Below are 15,459 nucleotides of genomic sequence, written 5' to 3'. Positions count from 1 at the left end.
CTCCAATGATGCTAACAAAAGAAAGTAGAAAAAAAAGCGGAAAGCATTCCTTAGGTCGTCAAGGTATCAGTCATCCATCTAGCCTCGGGATCCCGGGGTCCACTGGGAGTCGTCGCCAAGGTCGAGGGCATGGTCATGCTAAAACAAAAGGGAAATTGGTGCCCTTGACTGCCGACGCATCGCCGGGATACTCGGCAAGTGCGGTGGCTTGGCCTTGTGATGCGCGCGATGCGCGCAGACCTGCATGGGACTTTGGTTGGCTGTGGCGGTCGAGCGTTGACAGCTGGTGTTGGCGAGTGGAGTCTTGGGTGGCTTGCTCATGCCGGCCAGCGTGGGCCCACGCATGTTGTTGCTTAATACTTCAAGATGATGTACAAAGCGTGGATGATGCCGGGAATGTAGCCTATCGCACGAGTGTCAGTAAACTTTGGACCTTTGGTTCAATGTCGCGGATATCCGGAGTGATGGGTAGCCCGGACCCGGACCATTCGGGAGGGTGATCGGAGGAGGAAACATGACTTACCCAGAATGGTGAGCAAGATGTTGATGAAGAAGTCGGCACCGCAGCCACGCTCGAGGAAGACACCCACGGGAGGGAGGATGACGGCAAGGATGATCTTGCAAATGTCGCTGTTGAGGACGATCCGGTTAGCATTCTGTGGTGTCGGGACTGGGCGGCGAGTGCGAGTGAAACAGTGTAAGTTGCGTCGTCACAGTGCAATAACACCAACCCACGGAACATCCGGGATTCCATGGTCACCAGCCCAGCGAGGAAGAGGGCAAGCTTGCTTACCTGGTGGTGAAAGGCATGTTGGCGGTTTGGGGAACGAGTCTGCTCGGAAAGAGAAGCTTGGTGTTGTGTAGTAGAAGCGGTTGATGTAAAAACGGGGTCTTGAGAGATGAGTCTGAAGAGGATGTAGGATTGATGAAAAAAGATAAGTTTGTGGACTGAGGGAAACAATAAGACTTTTATACGGTGGCATCGGATCTTCTGTCAGCCAGTCACCCACATCACCGCATCACACACACCATCCTTCCCCAACACAAGCTCCCAAGCTGTCCCGTTCCAGGGCATCAGCAACCCGCTTGGTCCAAAGGTCCCCTCCTGGTCAGACTGGGACTGCCCAGCCCTGCCACACGCATGAGCCTGGGCACTGCGTCATCGACTTGGAATACACGGAGCGGCGAGGAGCGGCGAGGAGGGGTGGACCGCAGGGCAAGCCACACGGGACCTCTGTTTGCCCCAGGTGCAAGGGCATTGCGGAGCTCAGCTGTCCTGCTTTCGCCTTCTTGGTTGGAGGGGCAGCCCGGTACTCGACGAAGCACGGGAAATGCCTGGTAGATGCCAATGGGTCCGGCCGATTGCAGCAACAGGTTCGCTGGCGCCGGGACTCTTGGCGGCGCTTGCGACAGAGGCTGCATATGTCATGGGTTGGTACTCTACGTCATGGCCGAGCGGGTTGTGGCGAGGAGTGGAGCTGACGCCACAATTTGTGACGATTGCTCGCTTGGAAAGAGGGACTGGGAAAGAGGAAATACGCATGGCCCCGCTCGAGGTGCAAACGCACAGTGATACTCGGCTGCTGAGCCACACCTGGCGCAGCAGCACCCCGTCATTGATTGACAGACGAGCGCCAAGAACGAAGCCGTGAGGATCAGACGGCAATCTTGATGTGGATGGATGGGTTCGTCCATGGGTGTTCTATTCTTCGACGATGGATCCATGATCAGCGCAAAGACAGCCTCATTCATTGCGTAGATTGTGGCTGGTGTCACCAGGGTTTATGCTCTGTCTCCCTGGCGCCTAAGCTACCTCGCAAGCAAGATTCTCCCAACCTTTACTTTAATTCCCTGACGTCCTCTGTCGTAATTTACGGCTCCTACGATGCCGGGTTTTCCGAAGGAAAGACCCGAGCCGGCCTAACAGAGTTTCAGATTCGCTCCAAGCAGTGGAACCATGGCAAAAATTCCTGCTCAGAAGGAAAGGTAGTCAGGAAACGTCTTGGTTGGAAGTAAATTATCCTGTCTAGCGGGTCTACAGAGACTGTCGACATCTTGCTATCCTTGTACTCGGGCCCGCGGATTTCGACCGCGATGCTTGGGGCTATGTACGTAGTGCGTCCGCCAGGTCTTGTGGTCTTGGCCGCAACCACTCAAACATGAATTTGGTGGACAACTTGAGGGCCGCGTCAGTGCCAAGGCGGTCTGTGGTAGCAAAGGACGGCTCTTTCGGCACTGAGAAGTGGAGGGCCAAGCATTCAAGTGTGTCGGCGACACCACGCAGCAGGAATCAATCAGTTTTGTTTGCGGTTTTGTTTTTTGGCTAGAGCTCGCGTGTCCGCGTACAGACATGATTACACGCGGGTATCATTGTTAAGCATACAGACAAAGGTCCAACTCCAGCCACCGGACCCGTCGGAAATAATTTTTGCCCAGTCCATTGTAGAACACCTCTATTCCTCCTTGGGCCCAGAGGTCGCCCATCGCTTGCCGTAGAAGGCGGTGCCCAGAACCTTGGACCCGACGATATACCCCAAATAGGCGCCGACCACGATGGTGACGGGCCACTTCTGCCACTCGCGGTCCCAGTCGAGCGGGATGGGTACGGCGCCCAGCCACGCACCGATGGTGGCGCCTGCCAAACCACCAAACGTCTGGTCCAACGGAGCCGAGGCTCCTAGCACGGCCTGCAGCGCTACGGGGTCGGAGCCGCGGACGTAGAAGATGGGGAATATGGCGAGGACGGCGAAGTGCGCGCAGCAGAGAAAGGTGTGGGCGATATGAGTAAGGAACGGAGCGCCAAAGAGAACGAAGAGGACGTGGAGGGCGGGCGTTAACATCGCGACGAGGAGGAGGGAAATAACTGCGTTCTGCATGCGGATCACCAGTTAGCTATTGATATGCCATTGGGCAATTGAGAGTTCGTTGGGTGCTTACAGCAATGTGGTTTGGTGCCGCAAACGTCTTTTTCTTCTCCCCAAGACGCGGCTTCTTAGACGCCTTTGCGCCCGAAGACCCCGCGGCTGGGAGACATAGCGTCGCATAGGTCGCCTGGATGACCGCGACGACGGGCAAGGCCGTTTGCAGCGTGGACACGGGGTCGGCCACCAGGGCCTCGAATCGCCAGGCGAACAGGCCTGCGAGTAGTAACGGGTGCGCGATGGAGGCAGGGACGGCGATCGGGCTGTTGAGGAGCGGAACCACGGGGACGGCGGCCTTGGGGGCGGGCGGCTGGGCGGAGGCGCCCTTTGTCAAGGTCGTCGACATGGTGACGGGGTCGACGGGCGGGCAGCGATGTCGTCGATGGCGGGATAGATCGTGCTGCTCGTCGCGGTTCTTCCAAAGAAATCTCGCCGGATGCGCTCTGGGGCCAATTGACAGCTAGCTGGAAGCTCGCTGGCTCAACATGTGGTCACGCTGATGGATGGTCACATGTCGATAACGATAAGCCGATGGCCCGAGAGGTCGGCTCCGGACGATGCCACGGCCCGCACTAGTCAGACCAGAAAGCCAGCCGGGAATTTTGATTGTCTGGGGAAATATTGGTTGGGTGTCAGTGTGTCACAGACCAGCCGATGGGTATACAAACGAGCGACAGATGAACCGATGACGGATCGGAAACCCTGGCCTTCGGGAGACAGCGACAAGACCTTGTCGAGCATCGGATCTCATGCAATCTGATGACCCAGTCATGCAACGGCAAGGGACACGGCTGGGACGAGTTTGGAACAGGCATCTTGGGGTAAGGTCGATGTCAAATCGGGTCCAGAACCCGCAGCCATCTTCTGATGATGGCGTTTGCCAATGCCGGCGTGTGTTTTGCTGTTCGTCGTCGCCGGCCGAGAGGTCACCCACCATCAGCCAACATGCCATCAGCCGATGGCCCTATGCCGCAGTGGCCGCAAGGCCCGCAACGCGCTGAAACTGGGACCTCTCCAGCGGCCGGGAGAAACAGGATTGCTCCCTGATTGGCCGCCTTTGATCTGGCCAGGGCCGCTGTCAGTCGAGCGCCGTTGGCCAATGATGAGGCCCGCCGGTCCCCGCCGAACGGAGCAGAATGGCACCACGGCCGGGGACCGCGCCCTCGAAATCGACCCATCCACCTCCGGGCCACGGTGAACGCACGGTGGAGACACGGTGCTGACAGTTGGCAAATCCGCCTTCCTCATTGGCTGCCACTGGCTCGGGCATCCAGGAGGTGGTATGATACTCTCGACAGAGCATGGAATCTGCCCATTATGGACATTTCCGGCTCGACAGACGCTGGAAGAAGCCGCCAGGTTGGGCTTCCGGTGCAAATTCGCAATCCCTGGCCACGGGACAAACAGATCGGCAATGTCACATCTGTATAAGAGCCTCTGTCATCTTCCCCTCGTCGGTTCATCTCCTCCCTCACCATCGCAATCACAGCATTCAAACAACCACTACAACTCTCCACTCTCAACCATAAACACCACTCAATTCGATTCGTCTCTGGGTTTCATCGGCACACTATAATTCAATCGACTCATCTCTAAAATTCAAAGTCTTCACGACAAATCACCACTTACACCCCAAAAACCAACCACACCACTCATCATCATGTCTGCCTTCGCCGCCCGCATCATCACCCGCGCTGCCTCGCGCCGCCAGTTCTCACTCCTCGGTGCCATGCGAACTGTTGGACGATCTATGGAGTCTCACCCCTTTGAGCGCATTTCCATCACTCAGAAGCCTGCCAGCCCCGACTACGCCAAGATGGTCAAGCGCGTTGGTAGCCAGGCCGTTGTGTAAGTCTTCCAATTGAGTTCACATTTACACTGCATCAGTGGCTAACGGTAGTCCCAACAGCTTCTTCCCCTTCATGGGTGTCGCCCTCGGCTGGCCCGCCATCTGCCCTCTGCTTTTCGACGGTAACCTGTAAGCGACGAGCACCGTACACGAAAGTCTTCCGGTTCAATTCCGATCGAGCGAGACTCATAAACACCGACTATGGATGGAGGTCATCGACTGCATGGCCATACACTTCATTGGCATGCCCAGTGGTGATGATGCACATAGTCACTTGTATATAGCATTGAAAGGCGTTGAGGTATATTGGTAGCGAATGATGCAATAGCATCGAGGCTACGGCCATGATAAATCTATATAGAGATTATAATTCCTTTGTTAATATTCTTTGCGTTATTCCCAATTGTGACAAAGATGTTATCTGGATTGACTTTTTGCGTCGTATGGCAAGGACCCTCGCAAATATAGCTCAGGGGGATGGGGTAATCTTCTCGACTGGAGGATTGCGTCACAGAAAGGACGATGGCTCCGCATTTAGACAGGATCAATCATGGGGTATCAATTCAACAAACCTTCTTCACCTGAACTAGTTGTAGACTACTTTTGCCCGTCTGGCCGATTGTTCGCCGGGCCATCTCCTTACGTTTTCCAATTCTTCACCCTGCTCGCCATCTTCTACTGACAACCTAGCCTTCTGTGCCCTTTTTCTAAAAATGCAACCCACCAAGATAGTCAGAAGAGTGAACACAATCGCGCCAATGACCAGGCCGATGCCGACACCCAGGTTTACCTTGTGGGTGGACCCGTCCCTGGCTACCAACTCTCGCTCCGTGATGTACGCCGTTGCAACAATATTGAATGCGGAAAATTGACCCGACATGTCCGAACCAAAATTTGTTTCTCGAATTTGAAGGGCAAGGAAATATTGGGAAATAGCCAGCTTTGCTCTTGACTTTGTGGGCTGCAGATTGTAGGCTGTGGTTGGGGAGTCCTTGGTGAACGGCTTGATGCGAAATTTGAACGACCACTTTGGTGGGGGAGTCTGGCAGCACGGTGTTAGCCAGAGGTTACATCTAAGCCAAAAAAGGAAACCTACTTTGAGTTGACCTGAGTGCGAGGTGGCGTGTGGTTTGATTTGAACTTGAAGTCCTTGCCTTGCTATATTCGTGTTCAAGAGCGGATTTAGTATTATAAGAATTGTCAGACGAACCTTTTGGATGTTGGGGAATCAAGCTATATTATATGCGCAATAATTCTGTTGGTTGGTTGGGAGCGAAGAAATAAGGAACAAATCCCTGTCCATGGCTTGATGTGCGTACCAATGACATCGGCCGTCCTAAGTTCATGGTTGTATCAGCTCGATCCTTCAAGGCACAAGCCTCAATGGTCCCTTCTCAGCCCCAAGGTATGAGGGGGTAGCAATCAAGGCTTGAAACCACGGTGAATACCTCTGCATTAGTCGGTGGCGCTGTTTTTGTGGGTTCTGATTGTAGGACTGCTTTAATTCCTACTCTGATCTCGAAGCCGCTCTTAATTTTTGGAATCTGGCTTTGCTATTGATTACATGGTAGTGGTGCACCGAACATATATGCTTGAGCTAAAACTTGATGTTTCCCTCCCTTTAATGTCAATGACCACCTGGCAGAATTGAAGAGCCTAACCCAGAGGAAACTGGTCAAACCTCCTCGTGTGTTGGTTGGTACAGCCTACCTGTTGGTTCTAATGTGGAACCCGAATCCTGAGCGGACCAAAGCGTTGACTCACACCGACCCCTCGGATTGATCCTGGAATTTGATCATTGACTGCCTTGCCTCAGTGCGTTAAAATGAAAGCCTACGTAGCTCTCAAAAGCATGGTACGGCGAGGAATGGGAAATCGAGGACAGGAGTAACAAGACCAAAAGTGCAGGGGTATCTTTTTTTTGTTCACGCCAAGAGATCGGCGTTTTCCTAATCGAGTCTCCCTCACTACTGTGGCCACTTCTGATCGATGTCCTCTTCCTTAACAAATAATGGCCTCCGTACTTCAATAAGTGTCGTGTGCGATGGGCTCATCCGCCAGTACTCATGGCTCAGCTAAGGTTTCGGGCGATGCGGTCACCACTGCGGTTCGCAAACGTCCATTCAACGACCTGGTCTGCCGTGACGACCTCCCGGACGAATTAGCATGGGCAGATATAGGACCGAAATTACCAGGGCCACTTCCTTACACCCGCCTGGCCTCGGACGAGATCCGGATGGTGATCCTTTACGCTGGGGATCAGTCCTCCGACCTGCGCCTCACCACCGAAGTCCGCAAGATCGAGGATGCTGAGGGCGATTATGCCGCACTGTCATATGTCTGGGGTGACCCGACGGAAACGAGCACTATCTACGTTGATCGGCACGAATTTGCAGCAACAAAAAACTTGGTGGCAAGCCTGCACCATCTTCGACAGTTGCTTCAGGGGGAGGAGACACTACCGCTGTGGATTGATGCGATATGCATCAACCAAAGTGATGTCGAGGAGCGTAATGCCCAAGTGTCCATGATGAAACAGATTTACGAGAAATCGATCCTGGTCATCAGTTGGCTGGGGGAAGCTGGCGCCAGAGGCCTCAAGTATCTGGATGAACTGGCTGACTGGGTACACGGTCAACCCGACGAACCTAGAAGCGAAAGCTCCCAGAAAAGGCCGATTTCGTTTAAAATACATGTCAAGGAACGATTCCAGGAGATGAAAGACGCTGCAAGAATTGTTGCCAACCCATACTGGATGCGTGTTTGGACGGTTCAGGAATACACATCACCGCGTCTTGGATTCTTCTTGTGCGGCAACAGCTGGATGGACAAGAGCAAGCTTACCCCCTCTTTACAAGCTTATTTACAAGCTCTTCGAGCGCTGAGAGCCGGGTACGAGAAGGCACCGAACAGGAATGCTTTCTTCGTCGATGTCACCATCTGGGAGGTGGAGAAAGTCATCCAACGCCACAAGCTGAGCTATGCGCGCGCCGCATCGGAGTCCGAGATCAACGACGGAATCAAGAGATTTACAATCATGTCCATGCTTCTAAAATTCCGAGACCTGAGAGCGACCGACCCTTTGGACAAGGTGTTTGCTCCGCTTTGCATGGCTCTCGAAGAGCATGAACTGGCTCAGAGTATCCCCGTCGACTACAGCAGCTCAGTCAGAAAAATATTCACACGCGTCGCAGTCTCTTGCATGAAGAGCCCTGAATGGCCATTTGGTATCCTGGAACTTTGCAGGTTTGGTGTTGCGTCCGACCTTCCTTCCTGGGTGCCCGACTGGAGAACGTTGCCTCGCAAGGTCTTGTCTCGAGATGTAAGAACAGGCCAGCCGATTTTCTCTGCTAGCAAAGGCATGTTCCCGTCAACGTCATCACCGCAATTCCTTCTCTTAGATGATGCTGCTCTCCAGCTCAATGGAATTCGTGTTGGTACTCTAAGCCAAGTCTGGGACCCAATGTATTCCCAAGAATTGAAGGACAAGACGGAATTTTCCATGACAGTTGTTGATGCAGACTGCGAATACTTTGTGACGGGCGAAAAAATGTCAGACGCATACCGCAGGACGGTGAACCCCACTGGACACGGAGATTATCCAGATCAAGTCCCCGGGACAGACCTTGTCCTGTTAACCCAAAGTCAATGGAGGAATGAGCGAGGAATCGTGGGGCGGATAAATCGGAGGCGAGTTGCCCAGACGAATAACGGCCTCATTGGTCTCGTTCCATCAGAAGCGGAGACGACAGATGATATCTGGTTGATTAGAGGTGGAGGCGTATTTTATGTCCTTCGCCCTGTTGGCGAAAACAGATATGTACTCATTGGAGAATCATTCTTCCACGGATTGATGGAGGGAGAGCTGGCGAAGTTTCCGAAAGTCGAATTGTCTCTGCCACAGGATGTCATTCTTGTATAAGAGACAGATAGGATGCTGCTGATGACCTGAGCTGGGAAAGCCAAACTACTTAAGTTACGCAATCTGATTGACACCTATAGATTTCCCCGACCCCAGATCATCGTTAAATTACATAATAATGAGAGGTTAACTTACCATCTTTGTGATCTTCCAATGGAGTGGCTACACTGAAAGATGTTTAGGCAGATGCGAGTCGTGCATCACGTGCTTTCGCTTCACTGCATGTGCTAGGAGCGCGTCCACACGCGTAGGATCTTGCCAACCCCACTGCATCATCACCTTCACAAACGTCTGAAAATGGCACGCGGAGCGAGGGAGGTCATCGAAATTGTCGATGATGAGCCTACAGCTTCGGAATCTGGCGAGGATCCCGAACCAGTCGCCGAGAAAAGTGCACATAAGAGAAAGCTTGACGAAGGCTTTTCCGAAAAAGTCGAGTGGACAGATGATGACGACGACCTGCCGGTAAAGCCAAAAAAGCGCAGAGGGAAGCGAAAGTCGACAACAAAGAAGGATCGGAAGGCAGGGAAGGAGGACAAAGCCGACGCCGAGGATGACCTCGAGCTTGCCGGGATACCAGAGTATCTCCAGGACAGGAAGCGCCAGTTCGATGTCAATAGGAAGCTTCATCATGACGCCGCTCTCATGCTGCCCCCGGACTACTCTGGAATCCACTTCGAAGAAAATGGCAGACTTGAGGAGCTTGAGGAACGCCCTAAATTCGACGAAGCCAGCGGCGTGAAACCGTCGAGACCGTACAAGGACATTGAACTGCGTCAATCAGCGGGCCTCATCCCAGCATCCATAGCGCAGTACCTGCGAGATTACCAGGTTGCCGGGGTTGCGTTCCTCCATCGGAAATTCGTGTACCAGGAAGGCGGCATCTTGGGGGATGACATGGGTCTTGGGAAAACAGTGCAAGTTGCTGCATTCCTGACAGCGGCTTTTGGGAAGACTGGCGATGAGCGAGATGCGAAGCGCATGAGACAGGTGCGCCAATGCACTGGCCGATGGTACCCGAGAGTCTTAGTTGTTTGCCCCGGATCCCTGATCATGAATTGGAAGAACGAGTTGAATCGATGGGGCTGGTGGCACGTCGATGTCTTCCACGGCGCTAACAAAGACGACGTCCTTGGAACAGCTCGAGCCGGTCGGTTAGAGATCATGATCACCACATATGATACCTACAAGAACAGTCGAAGCTCCGTCAACATGGTTCAGTGGGATGCCGTCATTGCCGACGAATGCCACCGTCTCAAAGACCGATACTCAGAAACCACAAAGGCTCTAAACGAAATCAATGCTCTTTGCCGCATTGGGCTTACAGGCACAGCAATTCAAAACAAGTACGAGGAGCTTTGGACACTGCTTGATTGGACAAATCCCGGCCATTTCGGAACCATCGCAGAGTGGTCGCAAACTGTTACGAAGCCATTGACAGTTGGACAGTCCCACGACGCAACAGGTGCCCAGTTGAGCCTTGCCAGGCAGACAGCCAAAAAGCTTGTCGAGAATCTCTTGCCCAAATACTTTCTTCGACGAATGAAGACGCTCATCGCGCATCAATTGCCCAAGAAGGTCGACAGAGTAGTCTTTTGCCCGCTCACTGATCTCCAACGTGATGCATACGAGAACTTCCTCGCCAGTTATGAAGTCGGGGTCATTCGCTCTATTTCCGAACCATGCTGCGAGGGAAAGAAAAGAGGATGGTGCTGCGGTGCCCTGCTTCCTAATGGGAACAGATGGCAAAACGCCGTGTTTCCTAGCATGATGGTGTTGCAGAAGCTGGCGAATCACCTTACTCTCCTGGTACCTCAGACAACCGATATGGAAGACAAGCATAGTTCAGAGCTCCAAACACTGCGGACATGTATGCCTGATACATGTAAGGTACTCTACGAGAACCGGGATCTAATCAAAAATCTGGTCAATCCAGAGTTCTGTGGTAAATGGAAAGTTCTGAAGAGGCTCCTCAAATTCTGGCACAGCAATGGAGACAAGGTGCTGGTTTTCTCGCACAGCGTGCGACTACTCCGAATTCTCCAACACCTCTTCACCAATACGAGCTATACAGTGAGTTACCTGGATGGATCCCTGAGCTACGACCAACGTCAGGAAGTTGTTGATACGTTCAACTCCGACCCGACGCAATTCGTTTTCCTCATCTCGACGAAAGCCGGTGGCGTTGGACTCAATATCACGTCTGCAAATAAGGTCGTGATTATGGATCCACATTGGAATCCTGCATACGATCTGCAGGCACAAGACCGAGCATACCGGATTGGCCAGACCCGAGATGTTGAAGTCTTTCGACTAATTTCATTGGGAACCGTGGAGGAAATTGTCTACGCCCGTCAGATCTACAAGCAACAGCAAGCAAACATTGGCTACACAGCTTCATCTGAAAGGCGATATTTCAAAGGTGTCCAGCAGGACACAGACAGAAAGGGTGAGATTTTCGGACTCGGCAATATCTTTACCTATCACAATGACAACGGTCTGCTCCAAGACATCGTCAACAAGACCAATATTGCTGAAGCAAAAGCTGGAGTGAATCTTGTGAATGTCAACATGGAGACGGCTGCCAACGATGAGGAGGCTGTTGGGATGGTAAAGCAAGAAGAAGGAAACGGCGAGGATGGAGGAATGGGCCAGCTGGCGGCACTATTGACAGCTGAGAATCAAAAGCAGATGTTGGAGTCTAAAAAGACCAAACCCCCCAAAAGCGATGCCATCCAAGCTATTCTGACCTCTGCGGGTGTTGAATACACTCACGACAATTCGGAGGTTGTGGGGTCCTCAAAGGTCGAAGAGCAGCTCTCACGGCGTGCGGCAATGACCTCCTACTCGGAAGGGGACGTTGAGGGACAAAATGCTCTCTTTGCAAACAGTCAGGAAGCAGCGGGAGGAGACAGACTGCACAGCAGCTACAATCCCCCAGACGGAGTCAGGGTCCGCCAGTTCTGTGAAATGGCGCGAGAGTTTGGGTTTGTGAACGCAACGGAGTTTGCGCTCGTGGTGGAGAATTGGACACAAGAGGCAAGGAGAAACTGCTTGGACGCATTTTACAGCAGAAGAGAGGCGAAGCTGATCAGTGAGGCTCTCGTCAAGGAGGATGACCAAGCGGATGTCAAGGGCAAGGTAGAAGTTACGGCCAAAGATGAGATCGAAGAGAAGGGCTTCAAACAAGAATCATATTTCAAGGAAGAAAAGGTCAAAGTCGAGGACACGAAGACCGTATCGTCTATGAAGATGAAAGCTGCGGATGTCAAGGAGTTCAACGACAAAAAGATGGTTAAGATTGAAGGGTCAAGTAAGAGGGCTTCAATTTTCCTGTCTGATGATGACGATGACGATGAGCTTTGACGGAGCACGGCGGCGTTACTGGATGATACCCCGGACTTGACATGATTTAAGTAAAACGTTAACGAAAACATGCTACATTTAGGATGCTTGAATGGCAACTCATCCCTCCAGCGTGTAAGTCGGTAGTGGAATGGCGTTACGATAGTTGACACTTGCACTGGCTCTCGTCGACTCCTTCGGGACCACGAAGTTCACTTCGTCAACGTTCCGAAAATGTGAGGAAGTACCTGGTAAGCCGGCTCGTCTGGGGGCTGCGCTAGATCAATCTTCTCCCAAGGCCCAGCATTTCTTAGGGATTTGCCGGTGGCTCGACAGATCCGGCATGAGCCCATCACATTCGACCAGACAAGGCTGGTGAACCCTGTTTCACCGAATTGATCAGCTTCCTGGTGACGGAGATAAGACGAAATGGATAGCAACTGTACTCACACTGATACATCCAGAGAAGGACGCCTCCACGCTCAACCTGCACATGCTCGTAGGCGTACCATCGACCACCCTTCTTGAGGCAATCGTACAGGAGGCGAATGTTCTTCTCCGGCTCCGGGATGCTGCACAGGCACAAAATCGTCACGATACAGTCGACGCTGCCAGGCTCGATGCGGCCTGCCCACGCTGTCGGATCGTTGAGGTCCTCGATGCCCACGGGGACGACTTCGTATATGCCATCGAGGCCGATATCTTGAACTCGCTGTCGCAACATTGCTGCCGACTGAGGATTCGGTTCAATGCCGTACACACGCTTTAGTCCAGCGCCCTTGCGTCGTCGCACGCCTCCATCGACATCTTCCATCACGACACTTGTGCTTTTGCCCACTTTGGCAAACACATCTGCCCACATACCAGTGCCGGCACCAATCTCCAGGACAATACCCTCGATAGGCTCACCGACTACTTCGTTGCAAACTTCACCGTCGCGAACTCGACCCTCGAGGAGGGGCACGACGCGCCGCTCAGCGCTGGTTTTGACCTGAGGACCGACGAAGGCCCAGAAATTGCCGAACCAGACGTCGCCGAATTCCGAGGGGGACAGGAGCGTGCGGTAATCGGATTTCGAGAGCAGCTGACTGACAGTGCCGGGCCAGAAGCGGAGGGTGATGCGCATGAAGAGCCATGGATCGATCAGGTGGTTCACGAGGTCCTGGAGCGTGGCGAAGGAGACCATCTTGGTCGGCGAACCGATGTGGCTTTTTGGATTGCGAGACTGCCGAGGGAATTGCTACGGATCGGTATTCAACTAGAACTGCAAATATGACCGAGAGTCAACTGAGTGCCCGGATCTGTCGGCGAGACGCTGGTGTAAGTGTGTGTGTAAAGGAGAGAATGACGACTGCGGCCGGGTATTTATATAAGTGCCCCGCGCTTGATCTTGTCTTGGTGGGGTAAATCGGTTCCCTCTCCGTGGCTCGGTTATCGAGACGTGGAAGCCCTCGACCAACGCCAATAGCATGTTTAACGGCTGTCGATCCACGCTGATTCAAAACAATCATAAATATGTGGTTGCAAAGTGTGAAATTTCACCACTGAAAGACCCGTATGACCTGCTGGAGCCCGGCTGACGTGAGGGAGAGAGTAAGAGACATGAGGAGATGCCAGTCTGGGCGAGCCTCGAAATCGGGTCAGCCGGGGAGTTCAGGGAGCTGATAAAGACGAAGCAATTTCTTTGGCACTTCGGTGTCTGATGATTCCCTCGAATATCTCACACCATAATTCAGGCTAGTCTCTACACTTTGTGGCGGACTTCTTCTAGTGTGGTTGACACAGACATGACATGACACCCTCGTCAGGAGCTGTCAACCAGAGAAGCGTCCGACGTATTTGACAACTTGGTCAAAGTAATCCAAAGCCTTGGGGTGTGCCGGGAACATGTAAAAGCAATGTGGCATTCCCTGATACGTGTGCACCTCCGTCTCCACGCCCTCTTCCTCTAGCCGCTCTGCATAAGCGAGGCCTTCATCTCTTAAGGCATCGTACCCAGCAATCATCACCACTATTCGCTTTTCATTAGTTTACAGTTGATGTGACACAAAAAGGTGCTGTCTTTCAGGCGAACTTACACGCGGGAGGCAAGTCCTTGAGTGATGGGGCTAGTAAGCATGAAAGTCGCCAGTCAGGAGTGGGCTCAGGCATGTAATGGTCCAGGAACCACTCGAGGCGCGCCGAGGTGACAATACTGGCTTCATAGTTCTGTCGATAGCTTCCAAACTCATACTTGTCCTTGGGCAAAAACTTGGGGTGGCATGTGACGGGGAAACAGAGAACCTGTGCGACAATACCGGAAATGCTTTCATCGCGGGCCATGAGAGCGACGACAGCCGCCTATGATCTTGAGTTAGATGAACCGTCAGTTTTGGACGAGGAAGAAGACTGACAAGGTTGCCACCGGCACTGCCTCCAGCGAGAATGATCTTTTCGGGGTCGACGCCTAGGGAGGAAGCGTTCTCTTTCGACTATACGAGTCAGTCTAATTGTATTCGATCATGGATATTCAGGACAAACCCATTTTAGACCATCTAGGCAGTCGTTCGCCGAGTATGGGAATCGGAACTCGGGGGCCCTTGAATTGTTAGCTTCATCTGCCTGTTTCACACCTTGATTATCAGACTTACATTCTGTAGTCCACACTCACAACTACCGAGTTCGTTCTCCCAGCAATGAGTAGATTCTCCGAATGCTCGGTACAATGCCCACCGACAACCCAACCGCCGCCGTGGAACCGCATCACCAGTGCCGAGTCGGGTTTCTTATCCTTAGATTTGTATACTTTAATTTCGACCTTGCCGCCGTCGCGCATCGGGATCTGCTGCGTCTCCGTCATGACGTCTACTCCCTCCGTGGGACACCCCTCTGGCGGTGCCGAGTCGTTCAGCCACATTTTTCGAAAAGCCTCAAGAGAAAGCGAAGGCTCCCATATTTGATTTACCATCTGGTCCGTCGCCTCCTTGAGTTTGGCGAACTCTGGGTCGAGCTCGCTAAGGTGGCCATACTTGGGGAGGGGCTTGAAGTTGGGGTCCAAGGCGACGTACTCGGGCTTGTCTTTGGCAACGACCATATTTGCGTTTTTGGGGGTCCGACTTGATATAGCGCTTTTTATTTAAAGATATAAATTCAACGGAAGTAAGTAAAGTAAATTGGATAGAATATCCTGGCATGGGGAAGAACTACATGGCTGAGCCGGCAACAGCTCTATATACTGGGGACCACATCCGGCTCCGTGGGCAATAAGAGGGACCTGGATCTTGTGGGGATTTGTAACCTTGGTTCGCCCTTCCACTTCGGAAAACGCTAGCCTAGACAACTTGCAGGGTCATTGAACGCCTTGAATTGGTTGCCAAGGCGAGACGGGATATGTCGAATGGGCCTGGGGAGGGTTCAGATCAGCCGCTCCCGCCAATGAGTGA

The 15,459-nt window shown here is 52.8% G+C and overlaps 7 protein-coding genes across 7 annotated transcripts; 3 read left to right on the top strand and 4 right to left on the bottom strand.

The window, feature by feature from the left end:
* Positions 1 to 381: 381 nt before the first annotated feature.
* Positions 382 to 816, bottom strand: BGZ61DRAFT_450745 (uncharacterized protein). Its single transcript, XM_046245757.1, has 2 exons — positions 794 to 816; positions 382 to 630 (listed from the first exon to the last, which is right to left on the bottom strand). Exons 1-2 carry the CDS (start codon positions 808 to 810, stop codon positions 441 to 443), a joined length of 207 nt encoding a protein of 68 aa, XP_046104513.1. The 5' UTR covers positions 811 to 816; the 3' UTR covers positions 382 to 440.
* Positions 817 to 2,453: 1,637 nt separating this feature from the next.
* Positions 2,454 to 3,267, bottom strand: BGZ61DRAFT_351414 (GPI biosynthesis protein family Pig-F-domain-containing protein; the record flags this gene model as incomplete). The annotated part of the gene is made up of 2 exons (XM_046240329.1): positions 2,454 to 2,870; positions 2,938 to 3,267. 2 exons carry the CDS (start codon positions 3,265 to 3,267, stop codon positions 2,454 to 2,456), a joined length of 747 nt encoding a protein of 248 aa, XP_046104512.1.
* Positions 3,268 to 4,581: 1,314 nt separating this feature from the next.
* On the top strand, positions 4,582 to 4,903 carry BGZ61DRAFT_532005 (uncharacterized protein; the record flags this gene model as incomplete). Its single annotated transcript, XM_046253810.1, has 2 exons — positions 4,582 to 4,769; positions 4,831 to 4,903. 2 exons carry the CDS (start codon positions 4,582 to 4,584, stop codon positions 4,901 to 4,903), a joined length of 261 nt encoding a protein of 86 aa, XP_046104511.1.
* Positions 4,904 to 6,581: 1,678 nt separating this feature from the next.
* Positions 6,582 to 8,855, top strand: BGZ61DRAFT_450737 (heterokaryon incompatibility protein-domain-containing protein). The gene has a single exon (XM_046245756.1). It carries the CDS (start codon positions 6,815 to 6,817, stop codon positions 8,690 to 8,692), a length of 1,878 nt encoding a protein of 625 aa, XP_046104510.1. The 5' UTR covers positions 6,582 to 6,814; the 3' UTR covers positions 8,693 to 8,855.
* A 111-nt stretch (positions 8,856 to 8,966) lies between these two features.
* Positions 8,967 to 12,509, top strand: BGZ61DRAFT_450736 (SNF2 superfamily RAD26-like protein). The gene has a single exon (XM_046245755.1). The coding sequence runs from the start codon at positions 8,990 to 8,992 to the stop codon at positions 12,056 to 12,058; it is 3,069 nt and encodes a 1,022-aa protein (XP_046104509.1). The 5' UTR covers positions 8,967 to 8,989; the 3' UTR covers positions 12,059 to 12,509.
* BGZ61DRAFT_351848 (S-adenosyl-L-methionine-dependent methyltransferase) lies at positions 12,250 to 13,223 on the bottom strand (the record flags this gene model as incomplete). Its single annotated transcript, XM_046240370.1, has 3 exons — positions 12,250 to 12,419; positions 12,488 to 12,815; positions 12,876 to 13,223. 3 exons carry the CDS (start codon positions 13,221 to 13,223, stop codon positions 12,250 to 12,252), a joined length of 846 nt encoding a protein of 281 aa, XP_046104508.1.
* A 225-nt stretch (positions 13,224 to 13,448) lies between these two features.
* BGZ61DRAFT_576855 (alpha/beta hydrolase fold-domain-containing protein) lies at positions 13,449 to 15,251 on the bottom strand. Its single transcript, XM_046256234.1, has 5 exons — positions 14,668 to 15,251; positions 14,558 to 14,615; positions 14,431 to 14,508; positions 14,116 to 14,377; positions 13,449 to 14,048 (listed from the first exon to the last, which is right to left on the bottom strand). Exons 1-5 carry the CDS (start codon positions 15,108 to 15,110, stop codon positions 13,852 to 13,854), a joined length of 1,038 nt encoding a protein of 345 aa, XP_046104507.1. The 5' UTR covers positions 15,111 to 15,251; the 3' UTR covers positions 13,449 to 13,851.
* Positions 15,252 to 15,459: the final 208 nt, after the last annotated feature.

This window comes from Ilyonectria robusta (genome assembly GCF_021365365.1).
Source record: "Ilyonectria robusta strain PMI_751 chromosome Unknown BGZ61scaffold_9, whole genome shotgun sequence".
In the NCBI taxonomy this organism is placed as follows: domain Eukaryota; kingdom Fungi; phylum Ascomycota; class Sordariomycetes; order Hypocreales; family Nectriaceae; genus Ilyonectria; species Ilyonectria robusta.
Note: the sequence above shows the minus strand (reverse complement) of the source record. Positions and strands in the feature narration are given on the sequence as shown.

What these genes read in the sequence shown, in the direction of transcription:
- BGZ61DRAFT_450737 (XM_046245756.1), top strand. Translation starts at nt 6,815, where the DNA reads ATGGGCTCATCCGCCAGTACTCATGGCTCAGCTAAGGTTTCGGGCGAT.
- BGZ61DRAFT_450736 (XM_046245755.1), top strand. Translation starts at nt 8,990, where the DNA reads ATGGCACGCGGAGCGAGGGAGGTCATCGAAATTGTCGATGATGAGCCT.
- BGZ61DRAFT_576855 (XM_046256234.1), bottom strand. Translation starts at nt 15,110, where the DNA reads ATGGTCGTTGCCAAAGACAAGCCCGAGTACGTCGCCTTGGACCCCAAC. An exon ending in GTGAGTGTGGACTACAGAAT is followed by an intron (nt 14,616 to 14,667) that starts GTAAGTCTGATA and finishes TAACAATTCAAG; the next exon opens with GGCCCCCGAGTTCCGATTCC. An exon ending in CAAGGACTTGCCTCCCGCGT is followed by an intron (nt 14,049 to 14,115) that starts GTAAGTTCGCCT and finishes AAAAGCGAATAG; the next exon opens with TGGTGATGATTGCTGGGTAC.